This window comes from Excalfactoria chinensis, chromosome Z, assembly GCF_039878825.1.
Source record: "Excalfactoria chinensis isolate bCotChi1 chromosome Z, bCotChi1.hap2, whole genome shotgun sequence".
NCBI classification, from domain to species: Eukaryota; Metazoa; Chordata; class Aves; order Galliformes; family Phasianidae; genus Excalfactoria; species Excalfactoria chinensis.
This window is the reverse complement of record NC_092857.1, coordinates 64,534,199-64,558,281: the sequence shown is the minus strand read 5'-3', so window position 1 is coordinate 64,558,281 and position 24,083 is coordinate 64,534,199. Positions and strand designations below refer to the sequence as shown.

Genomic DNA, 24,083 nt, shown 5'->3' with positions numbered 1-24,083 from the left:
TTTCAAATCCTCAGAAGAAAGATTTAGTAAAATTTTAAACTATCCGAATTATTTTGTGAAGTAATTGACGTTCCACTGAGATGTTGAAAATCCAGCAACATCTAAAGCTCTGCTGTATGTCTACAAGTCACACTGAGCAATTTGCTGCCAATCATACATCCACTGCTAAGCAATACTAAGTATAATTAGTCTCAACCATTTCAATTAGACTGCAGTCTCTTTAGACATGAAGCACATCTTCATATATGAGTACGTACTGTTTTGTTCAGTGGTGCTGTGACTATGATGAACTCTTTGAACACCGCTGCAGTGCAAGTGAAGCAATATGGATATTGAAGAAGCTTCAACATTCTTATGTCACCTACAAATGACAGGCACAGATACAAACATGCTCTACACTGTCATGTTGTTCTCTGTATGCTCTGAGGGTGACTGAGTGCTGCTATGTGTGGTTTTAAACTGAGCCCAGCTAAGGGAACTAAATCCTACTGGAGAACTGATGAAACTGAACACTAAAGGAAGACATTTGCATGTACCATTACACTAACTGGAAATGTATGTTCTTGCAGAATGCAAACCTGGCTTTTACGGGTCAGACTGCAAACTCAAATGTAATTGTCACAATCGAGGGACGTGTGACAGATATAAGGGCTGTATCTGCTCCTATGGATGGCATGGTCTGCAATGTGAAAAAGAAGGTAAAGCAAGGTAACACGGTAGTAAATGACTTTTCCCCAGTGTAACTGAAACAGATCTTCATGTTGGTATAGCATTTCCAATCCAGACTGGCATTCTTACATCATCCATTGCATCCCAAGGGCTCAGACCAATAAAGGTATCTGTATACATTTATTGCAGTGTTATAAGCCTCTGCCACATAGGCTACATTCTATAGACTGGTATGCTACAGTTGCAGCAGACTCACATGAGATTTATGTCTGCTGCTTGCATCAGGCACAGTATTACTAGTAGGTAGGAGAAGGTGATCTTTCCTCTCTGCTTATCAGTGGTGATGCCACACCTGGAATGATGTCTCCAGTTTGGGGCTCCCCAGTACAAGAGAGACCTAATCATACTGCAGAGTCCCACAAATGTCCACAAAGCTGGACTGCGGCATTTCTCCTGTGAGAAAAGGCTGAGAGAGCTGGGACAGGTCATCCTGGAGAAAAAAAAAAACAAACAGCCTTATTAACATGTATAAATATCTGAGGGAAGTGTGCAAGGATAATCATACAATCACAGAACAGCTTAGGTTGGAAGGGACCTCAAAATTCCAAATGCCCTGCCAAGGGCAGTGTTGCCAGCCCCTAGATCAAGCACTAGATCAGATTGCACAGGATCCCATTCAGCCTGGGCTTGAGCACCTCCAAGGATGGGGCACCCACAGCCTCTCTTGGCAGCCTGTGCCAGCACCTCACCACTCTCTCAGTACAAGACTTCCCCATGGCATCTAATCTAAATCTTCCTTCCTTTAATTTTAAAGCATTCCCCCTCATCCTATCACTAATGGTCACTATCAGTATCACTGTAAATGGTTCCAGGCTCTTTCCAGCACTGTCCACTGACAAGGAAGGAGGCAATGGGCATTTCTTTACAGTGTGGATGATGAAGCTCTGGAACAGGAAGGCTGTGGGGTCTTCTCACTGGAGACCTCCAAAAGACACCTGGACACCTGAATAGCAGGGTTCTGCACACCCTGCTCTGGGTGTCCCTGTTTGAGCAAGGGTTGGACCCACCTTGTGATTCTGGGACTTGCTTTCTCTAGAGGTAGATTTGCAATCCTTACTCTACAGACATTGATTCTGACCAGATTGTCAGTTAGCAAAGGGACTTACACATCCTACAGGCATGATTTTTGAATAGGTCCATGCTACTTTGCCATTATATACCTCTTACTCAGCTACACACACTTCTGTACCACCTGGCTCATGGTCTGTAATTGATGAGACACCATGACAGCCTTGGAATTTAAAGCAACCTTGTCCCTCTTACACAGAGTTGAGCTTACTGAGCTGAATTACTTCACAGAATCTGTTCAGATTCAGGCAAGATTGGCATACAGTATTTTATAAGATACATTCAGCAACTATTATTTATGCCTGATAAATAAAGCAGCAAATCTGCCACTAACCTCTAAAAGCATGACCCAAACAGCTAAACCACACTGTTGTGATCCAGCTCCTTTTATGAGAAGATGTGATGGAGAGTTACTGCGCACTCATTACAAAATTTGACCTTGAGTTTGTCATAACTACTGTGTGCTGTTCTTAGGACATCAGAAAGAGCTACAAATGGAGGGGAAAGGAGAGGAAATGAATATAAAGGTTGTTTCTTCTTGCATATTTTTTCTGATGTAAATGGTTTAACTTTGGTTGTCTTTGTCCTTGGGTAAGCTCACGTCAGTGAAGGAAGGACCAGATATATATGCTGTCAATGCTTTCCAAATGTATGTGCATTATTTGCCTAGATATGTTTGTTGCTTCTGCTTGAAAGAAGGCACTGAAGTATTGCATATCTTCTGTAGGTTCTGCAGACCTTTCGCCTCAGATAGAAAACTTAATAGACCCTGTGGAACTCAACTCTGGTGTGGAATTCAAGCCCTTTTGCATAGCTACTGGAATGCCACTTCCCAAATCTGAAGAATTTAAACTTTTGAAGCAAGATGGAACTGTCCTAAGGGTAAGCTCCTGATTAATTGTTTTCAATTATTTCTGGTGTTTATACTGACTTTGCCTGTAATTAAGGCACACTACGCTTTGCAAACGTAATGAAAATGGTCAGCATTCTGAGATAGATGATCACATCATTGATTATTGCTTACTGTTCTTCATTTACCACGTTTCTCTTTCAAAATATTTAAAATATGGCTATAATCCACGTGGGCTAGCAAAAAAATAAACCCAAATAAAAGTTGTAAAAAGAAGTGACTTAGATTGATGGGTCTCACATAGGCTGGGAACTGCTCAAGAAATACGTCAGAGCATGATGAAATTCTTGAAGATTAAGGATTTAAGGAAATCTTAATTTTTGGTGAAAAAAGAAAAAGTAAATTGTACTTTGAAATTTGTAATAGTAAATTAGTTTAATTATGCTCTTCAACTGCGGCTCACTGGTAAAACTGGAAGATTTATTACCAAATAGAGTAGTAATTAATCACTATCTCTGAAATACTGACTTGATTATTTACTTCTCAACTTTCCAATTACGTTTTAGAATAATTATTAATGTCTTTCCAATTATTGATTCCATGTTGTGTAGTGAAGATACAAGGAAAGAACAATAATGCCTTTGGTTTAAAGAGAAGAAAACAAGACACGTGATCAAACACCACAGTCACCACGTGAGCTTCCTTAATCACAGGAGTAGAACTGAAGCACATATGAAACTATGGAGACGACCTCTATATGGTCTCACTATTGTACTCACTAAACCCTAGATAGAACTCCTAAACTCTGAAAAAGGTTTAATGGGAACATTCCTTAATGCCCACATTTTTTAGGCCCCTGCCTTTTGTCATTTCAGCCTTCCCTCATTGTCACCAGTAATCGCTCTGAAGCTATGTTTACAATTAATCGAGTCCTGCCCCGTGACACAGGAACCTGGGTCTGCAGTGTGCAGACTGTAGCAGGAATGGCAGAGAAACCATTTCAGGTTACAGTTAAAGGTAAGAGCAAAAAGTCTTTGCGTATCTCTTTGCCTTTCTATCTTTAAAGCAAGCTTCATACTCGAACATGGCAGAGTTCCATTCTTGCACTGTGGGGAAGGTATCTGCATTAAGGTCTACAATCAGAATATAGACAGAAACCTGCCACACATGGTGTCCTAATTAAGTGCACTGGGAGAAATTAAAACATGATCATTAGGGTTAAATGAAAACCCAAGTTGTTTTGTTTTTTTGTTGAAGACCTAAAGCATCAGGTTTAGGGCCTAAACTCATGTCTACTTAGATTTTGGATGAGTATTTCCCATTTTCCTGTAGGACTAAGAATACAACAGAGTTTAATGTAGGGAACTGAAAGGCTGGTTTAATATTTGCATTCTTGCTCAGTTCCTCCTGTGCCACAATATGCTCCAAGGCTAACAAACAGTGGACATAACTTCCTCGTTATTGATATCAACGCTGAGCTACATACTGGAGATGGGCCTGTGGTGTCAACAAAGCTTCTGTACAAGCCAGCAAAGCGTTATCAGTCCTGGATGTCAGTGGAAGGTAAGAGTCTCTAGTTCCTCCAGCCACAAACCTCAGCTACATACTGAAACATGGCTTACATCTACTGTTGACATAGACTCTAAAGATTCTTCAGCCCCTGTAGGTTAAATCTTTTGCCACTGGCCATGTGGCTCTATGTAACAGTACTGCACAGTGCTAAAGTGAGTGTGGTAGACCAAGAGTGATTAAAAGTATATGTTCAACTTTCAGCAATCAAAATATTCTCCTCTCCTGCCTTAAGACAGTGATCACTGCTGGGCTCAGTTCCTGAAAGCTCCTGTGCAAATAGCACGTTTTCAAAGGGAGTGAGCATTATGGAGCTGTCCTGAGCCTCTACTGTCTTCCTTTGTGTCTTATGAGTGACATGGACACTCTAATATTTTAGGGAAGCTATAAAATATTATAGGAAGCATGAACAGGTACTTCAGCGAATGAACTGTTATATTAGTTCACAATAAACAAAATCTGCTTATGCAATGCAAACTGCCTAAAGAGCCAGTCTTGCTTTGAGCCAAAGGAAGGGTGGATGGAAGCATTCCTTTGGCTGGGTCAGAACCAGTCAGTGGGATTACACTTCCCACATTAAAAAGTACATCTTTATTATGTATTCCTCTATAGTTCATTTTAGTGGGCCAGGAATGAAAGAGGAGCCTGAATATCTTACCATCTGCATTTAGTTGTTCAAGGATATTTTCTTCTTTAATGTTTTTCAGCTTCACTCTTCCTTTCTCTTTTTGTTCTCAGTTAAGGGATCGACCAAAAGACTGGACAATCTAGAACCAAAGACAGAATATCAGTTCTGTGTTCAGCTGAGTCGGCGAGGGGAGGGTGGGGAAGGGCATCCTGGACCACAGGCAAGCTTCACAACAGCTGCGCTGGGTAAGTCATCATCTTGTTTTCAGAAAGGGCCTATTTCAGGTGGTTATCTCTGTGGTCTGCTCCCTGATATGCACCTTCCTTTGAGGAGAAGCAGCATCTAGATATGAAAAACATGTAAAATGTTTTGAAATCACAGCAAATTCAAGTTAAAATCACAGGTGAAGAAAAGCACCTTGTGTATCAGACAGTTACTTTTCTCCCTTATTTAGATATAGGGGGATCTGAGAAAGGAACATTTGCATACTATGAGCAGCAGAGTTGGAGATAGATAGGTAGAATTCTCTTGTACTGTGTGCCACCCCCTCCTCCTAATGCTACTGGATTGCTCCTTTCATTTATATCAGTTTAGGTTGAAAATTAAGTATTGCCTTTTGTCACTAAGGCAAGTGGTTGGGAATTAATGGCAACCATATTTTAGTATGCATACGCCAGACATGAAATGTTGTTCCCTGTCTATCTTTTCCAAGGTCTTCCACCACCTGAAGGTCTCACACTCCTTCCAAAAAGTATGACATCACTGAATTTGTCCTGGCATCCCTTAACTCTGAGGGCAGATGATGATATTCGTGTTGAAGTGGAAAGGAAGAGTGTGAATGACAATGGTGATGAGAGCAGTGTTATCACCCAAGTGCCAGGAAACATGTCCACTCTGATCATTAAAGATCTTGAGCCCAGACAGCAGTACATGTGTAGGGTACGGGTAAACACCAGGTCCCAAGGAGAATGGAGCAACTACCTGTATGCGTGGACTTTCAGTGACAGTAAGTAGCTGATTCACTTCTTTCTGGTTAATTCTTCCGCATTCCCCCAGCAATCAGAATGACTGCTTCTTCCTGACTACATTAACTGATATCCTTTGTTCTAATAATACTCATTTCCCAATGACCACTTGTTGTGGTTGTTTTTATTATTACTATGAAGACAGTTCAGTGTCCAAAGAAACTCTTACCTTGAAAATTACCAGGACCTGATGAAAATTTACCTTCTTTCTGCAAAATAAATAAATAAATGAATAAAATAAAATACGAAAAGGAAGAAGGAGAAAGAGAAAAGAAATGAAAAGCCGAGGAATTCACATCTTCTTAATGTTTCTCATTCTTGTTTCATATTTTTAGCACATGTAGCATTTTTTCTTCTTTTAATGATGAACACGTTGAGTTCCATAGTCCAACCTCTTTTTTAATTAAAACAAAGCAAAAAACAACAAAAAAAGCCCACTCTGGCATTGTAATTCAGCTATGTCAACGCAGAAGGAGTCAGCATTTAAGGAAGGAAGAGGGGATAGAATGCAGTGTAAACAACCTGTAGTTGTATGAAATCCTGTTTATTACTCCGGCCTCTGCTGGAAGTACGGAGTACTGCAACATGGGTGTCTGCATGAGGTTTATAAAACAGTTGCCTCCAGTTACTGTAGCTTGTCAACAAAATTCATCTTTTGTTTAGCACAACAAAAGCAAGGAACAAACTGCTTGTCCTAATGAGAAAGAGGTGGAAGTTCACTCCAACATTTCTGTGTGTGTTTGTTCTCAGGAATACCTCCTGCACCATACAACATCAAGTTTTCTAACACCACAGACACATCCTCAGTCATTTCTTGGACAACCGCTGAGGGCCATTCCATCTCCTCCATCATCATCAGCTACAAAATTTATGGCAAGGCTGAGTACAATCATATCGACATTATCATTAAGAACTCCACCATTACTCAGTACCATCTCAAGGGCCTGGAGCCAAACACTGTGTACCAGGTTCAGATTAATGCTCAGAACAACATCGGCTTGAGCAACCCAAACACATCATTTGAACTGAAGACTCTTCCAGAAATGAAAGGTAATTCCAGCATGCTGGACGTGCACAGAATTGGGCCAGTTAACTAAAGCAAAGTCATAATATACTGCTTTAGTTTCATTCTCAGTTCACTGTGTCGTATTGGTGAAGTGACAACACAAAACATTTGTGTGTATTCTCTAGAGAGTGGCCAACAGCTCATAAGTTAATGAAGCTACATGAGATCACAGAATGTGAACTCCACTCTACTCTTCCTGCTCTTGGCAGAACCTGCAGGTTCTTGTACATCTGAAAATTGGACCATGTCTGTGATGCTGTTGTTAAACAAACGGGTTGTAACTCTGTCTTTATACTGTTGGTAAGATGGGAGTATTTAGCCACGTGTTGCTCAGGGCTGTTGCAGAATTAGCTGGAAATGATGAACTCTTTATGTGCTTCCTCAACAGCTCCGTACGAATCAAAAGGAGGTAAAATGCTGCTCATTGCTATCCTTGGCTCTGCAGGGATGACCTGTGTAACAATTCTCCTGGCCTTTCTCATCATGCTGCAGTTGAAGCGAGCCAACTTCCAGCGCAGAATGGCTCAGGCTTTCCAAAATGTGGTGGTGGGTTTCTACTTCTCCTGAGTCATTGTGGCTACTTACTTTGGCACCATCTTTTTCCTTGTTTTTGTTTTTGTGGTGTTGGTCTTTTATTTTTTTTCCACTTCCTTTTCTTTGGCCTTTCCAAATGCAGTCTCCTTGCTGTGTGTGCATTTAGTGTTCTTTCTGTAAATTTCTTTCTGCTAGTGACCCAGGGCTAAAGCAAGCTTAACTACAACCGGACTTGAAAAAAGATGGACACAGTTAATCCTTTTCATTTCTGTCTCGTTATACCTGTGTATCACAAATAGCAAGCCAGGCAGAATGGAGGAGCTCATCCTGTTTTGGAACTAAAAAATCTTTAACCCTTGATTTTAGCATCAGTGATATTTTTGCCAAGGCTTTCCAAGCTGGGGACAGCACAGCAGGACTGGACAGTGGTAACACCACAGTTCTGGCAGTTCCGAGGAAAATGCTGACGTTTATGCTATGTTTCTCCCTCTCTCTGTATACTTGCACCCTGCTATACTCTCTGCATCACCCTGCTTTCCAGTGACATTTCTCACTTTGAAGGGGAATCCATGAAGGAGAATAAAACTGGGCTAAAGAATTCCTTCAACAGGATCTACACAGTGTATTTCCTAAAAACAGAATCAGGGAGAGTAATCAAGATTACCCATGTACCCGCATCTCATAGAATACCCCTGCTCCTTGTCTCGAAACTTCTCCAGAAGTGTTTTGTGGGCACATGTGGCTGATGTGGGGATGTCTCAGGTATGGAAGTTAGGATCCTGACTACTTTCACAGATCTGGGTAGATGCGCTTGATGCATTCATTTTCTACTGTACTCATTTGTGTGTTGGCAGGAGACGAATCAGGCTGTGTGTGTGACTACATGAGAGAGCACACTTGAACTCAGGTATTTCTCCATAAAGAGGAAACCATTGTCATTTGCTTAATTCTTTTACAGAGGGAAGAGCCAGCTGTACAGTTTAACTCAGGTACTCTCACTCTGAGCAGGAAAGCCAAAAACAGCCCAGATCCCACTATTTACCCAGTTCTCGAATGGAATGACATCAAATTTCAAGATGTGATTGGGGAAGGTAACTTCGGGCAAGTCTTGAAAGCACGAATTAAGAAGGATGGCCTACGTATGGATGCTGCAATTAAAAGGATGAAAGGTAGTGAAGATCAAAGACTCTGAGACTATAGACTTCTCTAGGTTGTTTGTTTCAGAGGTGTCTCTCTTTAGAAGTTCTTAGTTGCCTTCTCTTAACTCTAAAATAAATATTCAAAATTACTAATGATGTTGTATTGGCTGTTACTAGACCAGGACCCATGTTCTGCCAGAGACTCCATTTCTGCTCTGACAAGTTGGCCTACTCTTTAAATGTTAATATCATTAACATAAATATGATGTATTTTGCAATTCACAGGTTAGTGTAAACTTCATGTGTGTGTTTATCTTCGAAAGATGAACCAATAAAACATGCATTGGCTAGACAGGAGCACAGAGTGAGCCTTTGGTCACAGCATGTGGTTGTCTTGCCTATCTCACTCACAGATGACCACATCTACGTATCCATGCATAATACACTATGAGACTTAATTTCTTTGTATTCACCAGTCATTACTGCAGTGTTCTGGAGAGAACTACAATACACAGGATATTGCAAGACTGTATGTATTTTCTTACCATTCACTAGATCACTATCTAGGCAAACTGGAAGCCTCTCTTAAATATGATGACCAGTTTAAAAAGAGCCAAGGTCGGCATGCAGGTAGGAATAATCCAAAGAGCACAAAAGGAAAACATTCATAGGCAACTAGTTATAGTGTGATCTGCTATGACGTCTACATTGTCAAATAAAGGAAACAACAGATGTAATACGTGAAGGTGCTTTCTTTCTTAGTAGATGGTTGCTACAGATATTAAGTTCACTCCTTTTATTTTTCCTTTGATTGAAAACTTGTATTCTTGTAAATAAATATTAATGTATCATGGAGTTTTCCCCTTTCTGTTAGAGATGAAGCAGTAGTGCTCCAAGCAGCTCAGAGTCCTTATAATTAATAATACAGTCATAAATTCAGTTCAAAGGAAAACGTAAATGCATGCTGATTTGATTTTCAGAGTATGCTTCAAAAGATGACCACAGAGACTTTGCTGGAGAACTTGAAGTTCTTTGTAAACTTGGTCATCATCCCAACATCATAAATCTTCTGGGAGCGTGTGAACACCGGGGTAAGAGGCTCTTGAATACATTTAGTGTATTAATGATTTAATTGATGTAAAGATCAGTTACAAAAAAAAAAAAAAAAAAAACAAAACAAACAACCCAACACACTAAAGCTCAAACAGTCCATTAAAAAAGAAAGAAAAATCACGAGCAGGCCTTTCTGAGCAATGTTTCTGTTCAAAAGTCAAATAAAGGTGGCTTTGGAGCTACGTGGCCCCAGTAATCCTTCAGAGATTGCCATCAGTAGTTCTGAATTCTCTATTGCACCTAGGAGCTACGCTGTTTGATATTTCCCCTCCAAACTGATTTGTTTCCTTTGAATATACAGTAGTGTAAATATCCAAATATTATTACTGTCCAACTTCCACTGTGTAATATGCTAACTCTCTTAATTTTCACCAGGTTATCTTTATCTTGCTATTGAATATGCCCCCCATGGGAATCTACTGGACTTCCTTCGTAAAAGCAGAGTGCTTGAGACTGACCCAGCATTTGCTATTGCCAACAGCACTGCGTCTACACTTTCCTCTCAGCAGCTTCTCCATTTTGCTGCAGATGTTGCGAGGGGGATGGACTACCTGAGCCAGAAACAGGTCAGTCCTAAATGTTGTAACAACTAAAAACACAGCACTCATTTTTTCAGGAGATACCCATCTTAGTGAAATCAAAATGAGGTTTTAGTTTTACCTACCATAGCAACCACTGGATGGCTGTTATTTTGTTGTGCTCACTCAGCCCTGTGAAATACTTTGTCACTAGGAATTGTGAAAGAGGCCCTAAAACTTAGAAATGACGTGGTAACAAACTGCTTTAGTCTTTAGCTAAAGTTTACAATGTTCTGTTAGTGGCATGCAAAGCCATTTGTTTTAGCTTTCATTTCTACTCTGAACGTTTACAATTTTCAGCATAGCACTGAAATATCAAACGTAAAAGTCACAGTGACTGCAGAAGTGACTTCTGTTTTCTAAATTTTAGTTTATCCATCGAGATTTGGCAGCAAGAAACATCCTAGTTGGAGAAAATTATGTTGCAAAAATAGCTGACTTTGGCTTATCCAGGGGTCAAGAAGTCTATGTCAAGAAGACCATGGTAAGGATCAAAACATTTGCCTCAGTTTTTTGTTTCCTTGTTTCTTATTTTCTAGTTTCATTTAAAGAAAAATGCAAACTCATATTTACTAGATAACTGTTTATACACACACACACACACACACACACACACATATACACTGATATGTATAAAGGTTTAGATTAACTATTAATGTAAATACATTACTTGTAAGTCAATCCTATACCAGGCTTTTCTCACATACAATATGGATGAAAGTTATTTCTGTGAATGTGGGTGACAGCAAAATAACTGGTTTTGTATTCAGTCATGAGATTTAGTCCAATTGCACTACACAAATACAGAGAATCTACTTTCAGTGCATGGAAAGGGATATGTTGATATCTGAACACGATAAAAATTAATTAATTTATTATTTTATTTTAGAATTTATCTGGCTGGAGCAGACTGGTCTGATTCCACCTAACAAGGCCAGAGTTAACGAGATAATAAAAAACAGCACACTGGGATCTGTGAGCTGACAAAATAGCTTGTCCAGAGCTAGTGCTTTGGATGATGTGGAAGAAGAAAATGATGCCTAATAAACATAGCAGCAGGGCAGGGTGGACCAAACGATCTTTAAAAGTCTCTTCCAACCCAAACTATGCCACAGTTCTGTGATTCTGTGCTATTATTCCAACCACCACCCAAAAACTAACTGCCATGAAATAATTTTCAGGGACGACTTCCAGTGAGATGGATGGCAATCGAGTCATTGAATTACAGTGTTTACACCACTAACAGTGATGTGTAAGTATGTTTTAAGGGGTCCTTTCTAACTAAACATGTTTTTCAGTATCGAAGAAAGTCTGATAGTGAGGACAGTGACATCCAGTCAAAGAATTCATGCTGTACCAGCATGAGCAAGCAAATGGCAAGGAAAAATAAAGCCTGCAACGAGCTAATTAGATTTGAGTTACTAATTGTGGTAATTTCGCACTTGAAATGAAAAACTGCTGACTCCTTCAGAGACTCAGATAGACTCAACATTTTAGTCAGGCAGCCAGAACGGATGCATAGCAGAGCAATTTGTACCAGTACTACTTGCTGAGAGCTTTTCAGTCTAGTAAAGGGCTCCAGCTGGTGGACTTACAGGGAATCAACTCCACTGATTCCATGCATTCTGATTCCATGAACGCTGTCATTTTACTCAAATTAGTAAGAAGAAATAAATAGAAAGACCGAATCACACTGCCTCATGTTATCTGCATCTTAGCTAAACCATCTACCGATTTAGTACACGACATCTTGTATCCTCGTGGGGCTCAATAATATTTCTCTGTTGCAGATGGTCATACGGTGTCCTGCTATGGGAAATCGTTAGTTTAGGTGAGTATGCAAATTTTGTTCTGCACACATAAACCCACATGGGACCAGCCGACTCCATTCACTCAGCCTGCTTGAAGCTTCTTGCTTTGCAGCACATTTAATTTTTATTCTGTTTCATTTAACAGAATCGTATTTAGCTCCAGTGTGCTTGGAAATACAACGGTCACATTTTCAGCTCGGGTACCGGTCTAAATGACCATGCAGTTTTTGCACTGCAAAACAGAGGCCAAACCTAAATACAAAATTCAGCACATCACATGATCTGTAATCTTAATCCCAAACGCTATAAGGCTGCTGGGCACCTTTTGCTCAGACTGAGTTTTAAATCCAGATTCCCCTTTTTATTTATATTTTTTGCCAGATGTCCCCCATCCCAGAACTGCTGAAGAAAAACTCTGAGCATTAACCAAACTTAGAGTTCTTTCCTTCATATCTCTGTTCATGATGTAAGTGACGCAGCCTCTGACCGTCACACGGACTTTTCCATTTGTGTCTGAGTGTGCCACGCAGTCTGCTGGCCAAGAGGTGCAAACTGATAGATGTTTACACTTGGGCTAACAACAACTCTGGCCTAACTTGCTTCCAGACTTCCTTCCTAAGTGAAGCGATGGGTTTGTGCTAGAGACGGATTTGAGTTAGCCATTGTTTTTCATTTCTGTTAGGAGGCTGTGTTTTCTTTCATAATAAAGATACCACTCAGAACAGTGTTTTGCTTCTGCTTCAGGTGGAACGCCGTATTGTGGAATGACCTGTGCGGAACTCTATGAAAAACTGCCTCAAGGGTACAGACTGGAAAAGCCTCTCAACTGTGACGATGAAGTGTAAGTTCCCTGAGCAAACAAAGAAGAAACAAGAAGAATAACACAGCATCTGCTATAGGAGAGAATGTCTGAAATTAACTAATAGTGCATAATAGTTCAAAAAACAAAAGTTGCTTTTTTGTTTGTTTGTTTGTGGGCACAAGTGAGCCTTTTTTTAATGGAATGTGTATCATTTTCCAAAAAAACATGAACTCATATCTTTAACCTGTGTGTCTAAAGCAGCACGTTTTGGTGTTTGATTTTAAAGGTATGACCTAATGAGACAGTGCTGGAGGGAGAAACCTTACGAGAGACCGTCGTTTGCTCAGATACTGGTGTCACTGAACAGGATGCTGGAAGAAAGAAAGGTAAGAACAAATCCCTGGACAAGAATTAGGCCACGAATAACTTCAGTGTAGTTTAGGATTACTGAGACAATGCGCTTTGTTTCACTCTCTTTCTGCTTACTTCTTTCCCAGACCTATGTGAATACCACCCTATATGAGAAGTTCACCTACGCAGGCATTGACTGCTCTGCTGAAGAAGCTGCTTAAGACAGGAGCAAAGCTTCATTCAAAACTGATTAAAGAAAACCAAAACTCAACTTGCTGGAGAACAAGATGTGGTGTGCTGTGTAGCTCTAACTGTATACAATACAGTAATGTTGCTTTACTACAGATATCTATGTGTATATCACATAGTAACCCCTGCCTTCACAGGCTGTAGAAGTGTATATACTGTTGTGAGCAGGAATAGACTGGAGTCATAAAATTTGCTGTCTCATAGGCAGGTTATTCTTTTTTCTAAGTCATAGACAAAATGTATATGTTACAGCTATTGTAGTGCATCACCTGTTGCCATCTTAGATACGTACCAAGAGCTACTGAGAGCAAAGCCAGTATCTTACTGCAGTACTTTATATACATCTTAATTGAGATTCAAACAAAAACGCTAAGCTCACTGTGACAATGGAAATGTGCAAGCAGATGTCAATCCAGTATTCTTACCAATTAGTTACTACGACTCCTAATTGAACATAAAAGTAAAGTGGTAAGAATCATCTGCTTGAAAAGTCTGCTGATGCTTGTAAGATAGAAGGAATAATACGGTCCTTTCATTGTCCAGTTTGACGGCGTTTGCCTAACTTCAAAAAACAAGTGTGTATTTTTAAGTCTTTGATGCTGTGTGAAGCAACCATCTGGAAATCATCACAAAGCGTAGAGCAGAAGAATATACTACGCTACTGGGGATATACATGACTTTTTTTTTTTCTATTTGTATGTCATTTACTAATTTTACTGCACAATTATAAATTACTACTTGTTATATACAAGAAGGACTTACTTTTCCTTATTCTATCCCTTATGCTGGTTGCTGTATGACCTTGTAAAATACTTTACTGAAGGGCTTCAAAACAATGTTATCTGCCTGCCAGAAAGATCTAGTCTGTAAGTTAGACAGAAAGAGGCATGGTAAGCATTGGCTTACCTGTTAGTGGGTCGTGTGCTCTGCCTTCCACAGTGCATTATACCAGAACGCATTTCCCCCATGTTGCATTAAAAGGTCAGAAGGTTTGGTGGAAAATAAACCCCCCTGCATTCCAGCTTGTCCTGATACCAGCTGGGCTGTGGGCAGCTGGGATTACATCCTTAGGGTTGCCTAGTTTATCACTGCAGGTCTGGTTGCATTCAAAATATGAACTACTAATGCCCAACTCATGTAGTTGCAGTCAGATAGGCTCTTGTGGCTAGATTGGTGACATAATGCTATGAGCTCCCAACAATTATTATTCCAGATATCTCACATCCTAACATCCTTTGCACATCCCTACACCTGCCTGCTCCTACACACGAACTGACACCATCTTCACCTCTTTTGTTGTTTTTGATACTTCATTCTTAATTTTCCCTCATTACGTACAAGTTCTCAAGCTTCTCTCAGGGTAAGTTTATGATTGGGGAAGAAGAAAAGCATTTCAGACAAGTGGTGCTGGATGTTGCATAGAATGTGCAGGTAACCATTTACAGTTGAGTGTTACCTACAGTTCGAAATTATCAGGAGCATGATCGGAGGTATTAGAGCATTTAAAAAGAGGAAATGCCTGCATACCACTTCTCACCAGGAAATTCTCCTATTAGGAAAGGCAGCGTTCTAATCTCTAGCTGGCCAGCAGGATCAAAAACAAGTTTAGTTCAGGAAATCAAGTCAGCATAGGTTGGATATTGGGAAAAATCTCAGAAGGAGCAGTGAGGCATTGGAACAGCTTCCCAGGGAGGTGCTGGAGACATCACCCCTTGGGTGTTCAAGAAGAAGGTAAATATGGCAGTGAGGGACGTGGTTTAGTGGCAATGATGGTGCCGGGATGACTGGGTGATTCTGGAGGTCTTTACACTTTCATGATTCCATGAAAGCACCACCACTTTCATATGCTGCTCTGCACTCTTTACTAATTCTTGCTGATTCAGTCATTGTTATGGTTTTGTAGTTTGGTTGGTGTTGCTGTTCCACATCAGAACATCATGTGGGATAATGGGAGTGAAGGAGACAAGTTTTTTCTTTCTTTCTTTTTTCTTTTCTGTGGACTGCCCTAAATGGGCATGGGGGGAGGGGGCGGCACCAGAGGGAAGGTCGGGAAGGGGATGGGATTTTTACACGGTTCCCTGCGAGGAGACAGCGTGGTTGGAACTTCCCACCTCCCGCAGTCTGCCGGTGACATTTGGATTTGTTTTTCTCCTTGTTGAACCTCTCTCGTTGTTTAGTGTCATTGGGTTCATTAAACTGCCGTTTGTTCTCAGATCGTTCTTCTTTTTTCATCTTTTCCCTCCTAGACCCATTCCCAATCTCCCTTCCCTTCCCCTCTCCCGTAGCGCACGTGGCTGGGCCGCACCGCACCGTGCTGTTAGAGAAGGGAGGTACTTTTGTTCCTTCTCTCCCCGGGTTTGCTCCCACTGTCACAGAGTGAGCTCTAGAGAGAACTTTGTGACATTTATTTGGTGGAGAATACGGGCGATGTTTTGGGCAATACTTTGGGCAGTGATGAAGTGGCTTACTTCACCAGCCCTGTACTTAGGACTGAGGATCACTATGTTCCTATGGTCCCAGCTTCAGAGCATGGTGTTTTGGGTGATATTTGTACACGTATTTAGCCCATGGAAGCCAGTGATAGGGATACCTGCCTGGCTCCCTTTCAGCCTAATTAACATTACAGACACTGTGCTCAGACTGGCTTACGAATGTTCTGAGTTCCTTACGTTTGATTGGTGTGTCAGATTGGGTTTTGTGTTGTCAGTCTCTATGAATGTAATCCTTGCAGTAACTTACTATAAAACGCAGAGAGACTGGCAAAGAATAGTGAGAGACTTAGGAGAAATATCAGAAGCATTGGGATCCCTAGTGTCAGGTAGTCTTACTCCTGAACACCAGAGGGATCTTGAGAAATTAAATGAGTATTTGAGTGAGGGATGGTGTAGCTCAGGGGGATCTCAGACGAAACAGCTCGTTCACGACTTGACTCAAGTCATACAAAATATTTTGATGGAGAGACAGAGTTTCAAAAACGAGACCCAATCCCAAAGGGAAAATCCCCAAGTCAATCCCAGCCAACCACTGGAAGCACCAGCATCAATGTCAGCCGCCCCAGTGGAAGGCCAGTGATTGGAACGTGTGTCTTCACATCTGGAACGGAAGGAGAAAGTAGAGGAAGATCCTGGCTGTACGATCCCATGTTTGTCCCTACGGACCCACACGATGGCCATGACCCAGAGAAGGTGAGCGGTACTCCTGAAATATGGAAGAAGCTCATATGATCAGCACCGGAGAGATATTCCAGTGCACTATTAATGACTGTTAACAGGTATTTCCTTTCAGTGGAAAGGAAATCTGCTACCAGCAGTCATGATAAAGAAGATGCAGTTAGAACGGGAAAAATCTCATAGGGATAGATTACAAAAATCCCCATCTCTACAACCAGATTTTAAAGCAGCTGCTTTTGCAGGAGTGTTTTCCAGCTTTGTGCCTCATTTTTCACTGCCCTGTGTGGAAAGCAGTGTATAATTTGCCTGTGGTGTGCTGAGTGGTACAGCAGTTTTCACCTGAGACCAACTCTCTCTTGCTTCTTGACACAGAATGATGACGAATGTGTTACTTCCTATCTGCAGCTGCTCACCCAGCAGAAAAATGCACTGCTATTAGAGCCCACTTTTATTGCCCTTGGTTGTTAATGTCTAACAGAAGTGCCTCAAAGGCACAAGTTGACCAGCACTGGAGTGGCCATGGAGATCTATGCGCAGTACTGTGGCTTTACTTCTTTTCTACAGTTAATTCAGAAGCGGGCTCTCTTTAGCCAGTGACTGTGAGCTCTGTGGGTGAACACAAGGGATATCAACAGGAAGATTACCGAAACCTGCAGAAAAGAAGCAGAGACCTGTAAGAACTGATCTATCTCTGCAAGTCAGATAACACCGATACCTTTATTTTGTTGAAAAGTGAGAGGCAGGAAAGCTATTCATCCTCTCACCTGCCATTAGGTAATTTTGTTTAGTTGTTTGGACTTAAGACTTCTTGGCACAAGCTTGGAGTTTCTTAGAACAGCTGTATTGGTAGCAGATGAATGCGGTACGGATGAGGGATGTAATATAAGATGCTTAACTGCCTGATAACTTGTGCCCAGCCAGTCTCCTTTTTACAGGCTTCACGTGACTTCACAGACTCCTACTTACAATGCTGCTGCAAATTCTGCAGACTCCTCCTTGACAGATCCTGCCCGTCATCCAGGTGGAACATAAGCTTCAGTGCAGAAACGTCTAAATGAGAGCATACCAAGTTAAACTCTTACTCTGGCCCCGTGAGGCTGCTGTTTTCTGAAGGGCACAATGAGAAGACACACAAAAACTCTCATAACCAAGTGAGAAAGATTCAGACTATCCAGTTGAACTCCAGTTGATTTGTGGTTCATCCAGTGCAGCCAAATTTAGAGAAAAACAAAACAAAAACAGCCTCTGTGAAGGTCGGTACCTTCCCATTCTCTTTTTCCAATACTTGGATTCCGGTATTCTACCTAAAATGAGACTGAGTGTTCGAAGGCCACATTCAATGTTTTCCCACCTCTAAATCTTGAGTACTTGACCCTAAAGTGGCAGTACAGCCACCCTTTGCAACTTAACTTCATTTTACTGGTATCTGTCATCTCTCTTTTACCAGCATCACGTGAATTTTCCTTGTAATACTCCCAGTAACCTTTGGGAATCGCTGCAATCCAGAAGATGAAACAACCGCTTCGTCAAATGTTGGATATCTTTAAAACTCTTTTTGCTGATGGTTTGATGGGCTACAAAATGTGTTACTGCATCAGGCAACTAAAATGAGCGGGATAAGTTATATAATAAAGAAATAAAGCAACATAGTAAAATGTCTTTTGCCTCTCTTTGTACCCAGCTGAACATAACCTCTGTAATCACTTCTACCAGAAACAGGTTTTGATTGGCACATATCATGAAAATGGAAAATAAACGTTCTGGTCATCGCTGTCGGAGGCAGGAAACCCCACCATTACACCGGTGTAAAGATGGCACCTGGTGAAGACGTGACATCGGCTCCTCAGTCTTGTTCACAAGCTGCAGAGGTCCCTGTGAATGAGCAAGGAACGAGCACGATTCCGTGCCTAATTTGTTGTGGTTTTATGTAAGTGATGTATCTCCCTCTGCTGACTGCAGGAGGAAAAGTCACTCGGAGTTGTAAGTAATGAAGAGCACGGAGAGGAAAGTGTCACAGAACAAAAACAGGAAGAAAAAAAAAACTAAGCCTTAAAACAACGCCGTGCCAGGAAAAGGGAATTTCATAGTTGGTCAGTACTTACTTAGCCATCGTTCACATGGCTTACAGCTGACCCTCACTACTCTTATCAGCAAGAATTACAAAGTCGATGGAGGAATTCAGGGCTGTTTGTGGTGGGTCACATGGAGTCCCAGCCTGCAGCTTCAGCATAGAGAAGAGCATTGCTTTCCAGAGACAAAGAGAAGTTCAACTCTCTCCTAAGTTACCAAGAGATAAACAAGTCCTCCAGCACAGCTGGGAAGGGCAACGAGGAGGAGCCATGTGTGAGTACATGCCGGCACTTTGGAAGATGTTGGTGAGAGGCTGTAGAGGTGCCTGTCCTGCCTCAGACATGCTGTCCCCTGTGACACCAGTGAGGAGACCTGGAGCGTGCCATCTACTGCAGATGTGTGGTACAGCATTTGTGCAAGCATCTTCACCCATGGACACATATGGCCAGTGCAGCCACTGAGTGGCAGCTGCACACAGTGGATTTCAGGTACCTTCCATTTCTTTGCAGTAGGTCCTGGCAGACAGACAGTGTAAGTCTCTGCTTGCAGCAGCAGCGAAGATTCACATTGCCCCTTATCTGGGAGTGTCCACCATTATTTTCAAAGCTGACAAGCTGAACTATCTTCTAGCATTAACAACAGGACACTGAAATTAAAACCAGGCATATGCATTTTGCTTCCTTACAGCAAACAACAGAGGTGTGTATGACTGTATTACATATATACTTTATAAGAGGTTTAATTTCAGAGCATTTCTTCTGCAATTGGCTTACAGCAACCTCGCTGTCTCAGCCCTTGCTTTTCTCACTATGCCATAGATCGCAGATTCTACTCCATCCTCATTTTTCAGGAAATAATTATATATGGCCTGTCATTTTAATGGATAAGCATTGCTACACGACTGAAGTTAATGAGAAAGCCTGTTAAATTTATGTCGTGGCCTTTGGAAATGTACTGCTCCTTAGACACCGTAGCAAGTTCTATTTAGGACCAGCTCTGCAGTTCTTTACACTCCTGAAGTGCTGCAGAAGAGGCACAGACAAGTGTGAAGTGGAGCTGGTAGTTCCTCCCCACCCATGAAGGGCATTCCCAGGCTAAAAGGCATCCTCACTTGATCCTCCCCAAAACCAGGGAAGGTTCAAGAAATAGAAAGTACTGTGAGGAGTTTCATAATAGCCTGTGAAAAATAATGCTGCTCAGAAAACTAGTAGGACTGTTCCATTTTGACCATCAGTCAAGTAATTCAGTTTGCAGTTACAAACACATTTATACCGCATTTCACTTTTTATGATCCTTTGTCCCTTCACTGGCTCCAACAAAAAGCTTTCCCCATCTCTCACTCCTGTGCTGGTTGCTCTGTTCTGTACCCCTCTCATTCCTTTTGGGCAAGCAGAAGCTTTTCCAGCCTTCTGAAGGTGGTACATAATAGCCAGCAGGATACCATCATTACCATCATCCAGACAAAATCTGTATCAAGGGTTAAACTTCAGTCTACAAATCCATGTATAACTACTGCTGCTCCCATGCCTTGCCAGGCACACAGTGAGAATCAGCTTATTAGTTCATGGGAAAGTACTTAGAAAAAAACACGGTCAGTATTTGTATTTGAGAGCAAAACTGAGATTTTATGCTCTTCAATGCTGCATGCAGTTACTGAGAAGACGGATGTGGCCTCCATCCCTGCTCTGGCAGCTAGGACCCCTGCTTCCACAACACTCCGCAGGGTACCCCTGTGCCCTCTTCTTGTCTCATGGCCCTGAGACAGAAGCTTTGTGACCACTTACAGTACAGCCAGTTCACTCGAGCTTTTGGTTACTTGTAGGGGATTGAGGGGGGTAAAAAAAACCAAAAACACTAAAATAACAAGCTCAGGGAAGATACACCTTTTCTCCACCTTTTCTCCACCTTTTCTCCACCTTTTCTCCACCTTTTCTCTGACTCACCCAGGCACTTTTAGCCAAAAATCCATCCCCCAGCTCGGCTCGGCTCCCCTTTGTTTTGCAACACTCTACACACAATTTGTCTGACAAAATGAATGTAGAATCTCCTTGCACGTGCTTTGTGGTACACAAAATTCTCCAAGGAATGGGGCTCTGTAAAGGGTTGACCTTCCCTCCCAGCTGCTCCCATCAGTTCAGGAGCTTCTTTGCCATATTCACCTGGCTTAGTGACCCAGTTTTGCATCCTGCCTGCAGGTCACAGGGACTGCTACCACACCAGCTGTGCACAGGGGAATTCACAGCCATATCTAGCATAACCTAGCACTGGAACATGTAATGAAAGGTAGCCTGTCACTAAAACCTGCTTACTAAGGACACCAGCTCTACTTCAACACTACACGCATCAGCAAGAGATCTTAAAGGTCATCTTGTTTCAACCCATTGCCACAGGAGGCAGGGTTGCCAGCCACCAGACCAGGCTGCCCAGAGCCACGTCCAGTCTGGTCTTCAGTGCCTCCAGGGATGGGGCATCCACAGCCCCCTTGGGCAACCTGTTCCAGTGCGTCAACACCCTCTGAGTGAGAAATTTCCTCCTGATGTATAACCAACATGTTCCCTGTCTTGGCTTAAAACCATTGCCCCTTGTCCTATTACTATCCATCCTTTCTTTCCTCCTCAGGTTTATATGCTCTCTTCAAATACTGGAAGGCCACAATGAGGTCTCCCTGGAGCCTTCTCCAAGCTAAACAAGCCCAGTTCCCCCAACCTTTCCTCACAGGAGAGGTGCTCCAGCCCTCTGATCATCTTCTCTGCACCTGCCCCAAGACCTCTGCATCTTTCTCCTGCTGGGGGCCCCTCTTTGGGTCTATTGTGATGGTAAATGGGAGAACAGGCGACTTACTTAATTCTGGGGTTTCACTCAGTTGTTCTTACACGTGGGTGCAGAACTGATTCTTGTTTCCATTAGGAAAGGCAGAAAACACTTAGTCCTACGCCTTGTCTAATTTGTAGCACCACTGAGCCATAGGCTGCCGCCACACTGTGAGGGGCACCAAGTTCAGTGAAGCTGGTTATGTTCACACAACTCCCCTCAGATGCTGGAGGAGCAGCACCTCTCAGCAGGCAGCTCCTGCCAGTGCCAGCTGCTGGAAGTTGCCCATTTTATGGCAGAAATTAACGTGTCAGGTGCTCAAAGCTGAACTAAACACACAAGTGTCCCTATCCACAGAGCTGACTGGCCTGGCAGGATTTCCCGGTGCTCCAGGAGGACTCCATGACCCAAGTCCTGATGGTGATACCATAAAATAGCAGGAGAGGGGCTTGATTCACTCCCAGTATAATGAGCTGCCATCTCCTCCTCTAAGTACCACCATTCCTTGTGTCACATTTATTGCTGAATGGCCAGTAATTACATGCTGTATGGCTTTTGAGGATGTGAGTAGTGTGTGGTTTTCACTCTGCTGCTCGTGGTACATGTGCACCAGGTGTGTGATTGGATTGCCAGCCAACGTAGTTGAATTGCTTCTAACTGCTGTGATATATTAAACAAAATCCAAGGGCTCGAATCATGAGGTCCATCTGCTTTGTGTCAGAACTACTTTGTTAATCAGGCAGTTCTCTGTTTTTTTCAAGCATCTCCTGCAGAGTTTGCATTGCTTCTGCTTTATGCTCGCACTGAGGACCGTGTAGAGAAATGTGAAAAGCAGGGAGGATGAATTCTGCTTTGCCCCCTGCTGTGCAGCAGCAGGGAGTGCAGCACGATGCATATGTGATGGCAATGATGCAGCTGGTGGTGCTTCCCAGTACTAGAGGGAGCACAAGCTGGCTGTGACACCTCCCCCTGCTGCTTCACTCCTCAGCTGGCCTAGGAGGTGGCTTCCATGAGCAGGGTTGGGATAACACGAGCTGCATACAGCAGAGAAACAACACCTCTCCCTGTTGATCTCACGAGGTTCCTGTTAGCTTCTTCATCCAGCATGTTATGGGTGACTCTGCACGGTAGCAGACCTGTCCCACGTTTCAATATTCACACACTACTCTGAGTACCATCCTGTTATTCTCACCACTGGGATTCTTTCAGCTCTGCTGAACTTCTCAGCTCCTCTTAGGAGCTGTTTTCCAGTCACTCCATCGGTGAGCATGATAACCTTCAGCTCCTTCCCACCAACAGAGATACCCAAATTCTGGCAGCAGATCTTCTCCCGCGTGCGGTCCCAACCTATCCCACAGCTATCCTTAACCCCCTTTCCTTCTGCTTGCTCCCCTCTGGCTCCATTACTGACTCACATCCAACTTCCCCCATCTCCTTGCAGTGTCACAGGCCTTCACTTCTTCCCATGACATACAAAACCCAACAAAGGCTCCTCAGTTCTGCTGCAAGGAAATGAAATTCTGCCTTGAGCTGGCTTGGTGATCCCCATCTCTCACTGAGCTGGGGTATCCCATCAGGAACCAACGGCACAGCACGATGCAGCCCAGCCACTGCCTGAGCCTGAAGAGTGGTGGGCGAGGACCAGCATGCCAATTTTCATCCTGCAGTACAAATACCGTCTGCATTTTCCAAACAGCTTCACAACACTCCTTGAGGTTACATTTCATTTATTCATGATATTTAGATTTTACAGCTTCATCTGCTTAGGACTGAAGTGAAAAACAATCTCTTGTGGCGTTCTTTTAATGACTACAACAGTTAGTGTTGGTCTCTCTTCCCACACAGTTGCGCCTCATTTAAGAACAAACAGAACAAAAAGAGTCTAAGACACATTTGACATCGTTAGAAAAGAAATCAGACAACACTGACTCACGTAGGAGGAAAAGGAATCGAGCACTTGTCTGTTAGAAATATCCCCTTCAAAACAGCAAAACGCGTATCCCGTGGGAAAGCTCAGGACACGTGTCTGCACTTATTTACACACTGGGGATGCACACTTGCACGCTCACCGAAGAATACACATGTGCATTCACACACACACACACAAATTCAAATAAAACCATGCTTTGTTTTTTCCCTCCTGGAAGAACATTGCAGTCTCTCTTTGCTATATCAAATCTATCTTTACAACAGGAAGGAAAACTTATTGAAACAGAAAAGAAATGGCTACTTTTAAGAGCTCCAACTTACTCGATTAGATCCTGGAAAGCTCTGTTTCTCTCATTAGTATGAAATACATCAAAAAGTGTTTTTGATCATTTTGGATCTAAATGTGTTTCACTACCAGGATCTCACAACTGATTTGGCTTGCTTTCTCCTTAGAACAATCTGGATAATTACTAAAATGCCTCTAAAATCTCTCAGTATATGAGAAGTCTGATCAATGACCTCTCATCTATATTTGATCCCATAGTGTTATCCCCTTCCTCAAACAATGTATACATGTTACATAACAGCAAG

General features: G+C 42.3%; 1 protein-coding gene across 1 annotated transcript in view; it reads left to right on the top strand.

Moving 5' to 3' along the window:
- TEK (TEK receptor tyrosine kinase) overlaps positions 1–15,723 on the top strand; it is a 35,576-nt gene extending 19,853 nt beyond the window's left edge. The window contains exons 7-23 of the mRNA XM_072359384.1: positions 570–698; positions 2,525–2,679; positions 3,523–3,664; positions 4,049–4,210; positions 4,955–5,089; positions 5,557–5,850; positions 6,620–6,919; positions 7,324–7,481; positions 8,428–8,638; positions 9,589–9,699; positions 10,097–10,287; positions 10,670–10,783; positions 11,481–11,551; positions 12,090–12,130; positions 12,855–12,951; positions 13,199–13,298; positions 13,410–15,723. Coding sequence (XP_072215485.1) covers positions 570–698; positions 2,525–2,679; positions 3,523–3,664; positions 4,049–4,210; positions 4,955–5,089; positions 5,557–5,850; positions 6,620–6,919; positions 7,324–7,481; positions 8,428–8,638; positions 9,589–9,699; positions 10,097–10,287; positions 10,670–10,783; positions 11,481–11,551; positions 12,090–12,130; positions 12,855–12,951; positions 13,199–13,298; positions 13,410–13,484 — 2,486 coding nt within the window. The 3' untranslated portion in view covers positions 13,485–15,723. The remainder of the gene's footprint in view (positions 1–569; positions 699–2,524; positions 2,680–3,522; positions 3,665–4,048; positions 4,211–4,954; positions 5,090–5,556; positions 5,851–6,619; positions 6,920–7,323; positions 7,482–8,427; positions 8,639–9,588; positions 9,700–10,096; positions 10,288–10,669; positions 10,784–11,480; positions 11,552–12,089; positions 12,131–12,854; positions 12,952–13,198; positions 13,299–13,409) is intronic.
- Positions 15,724–24,083: the final 8,360 nt, after the last annotated feature.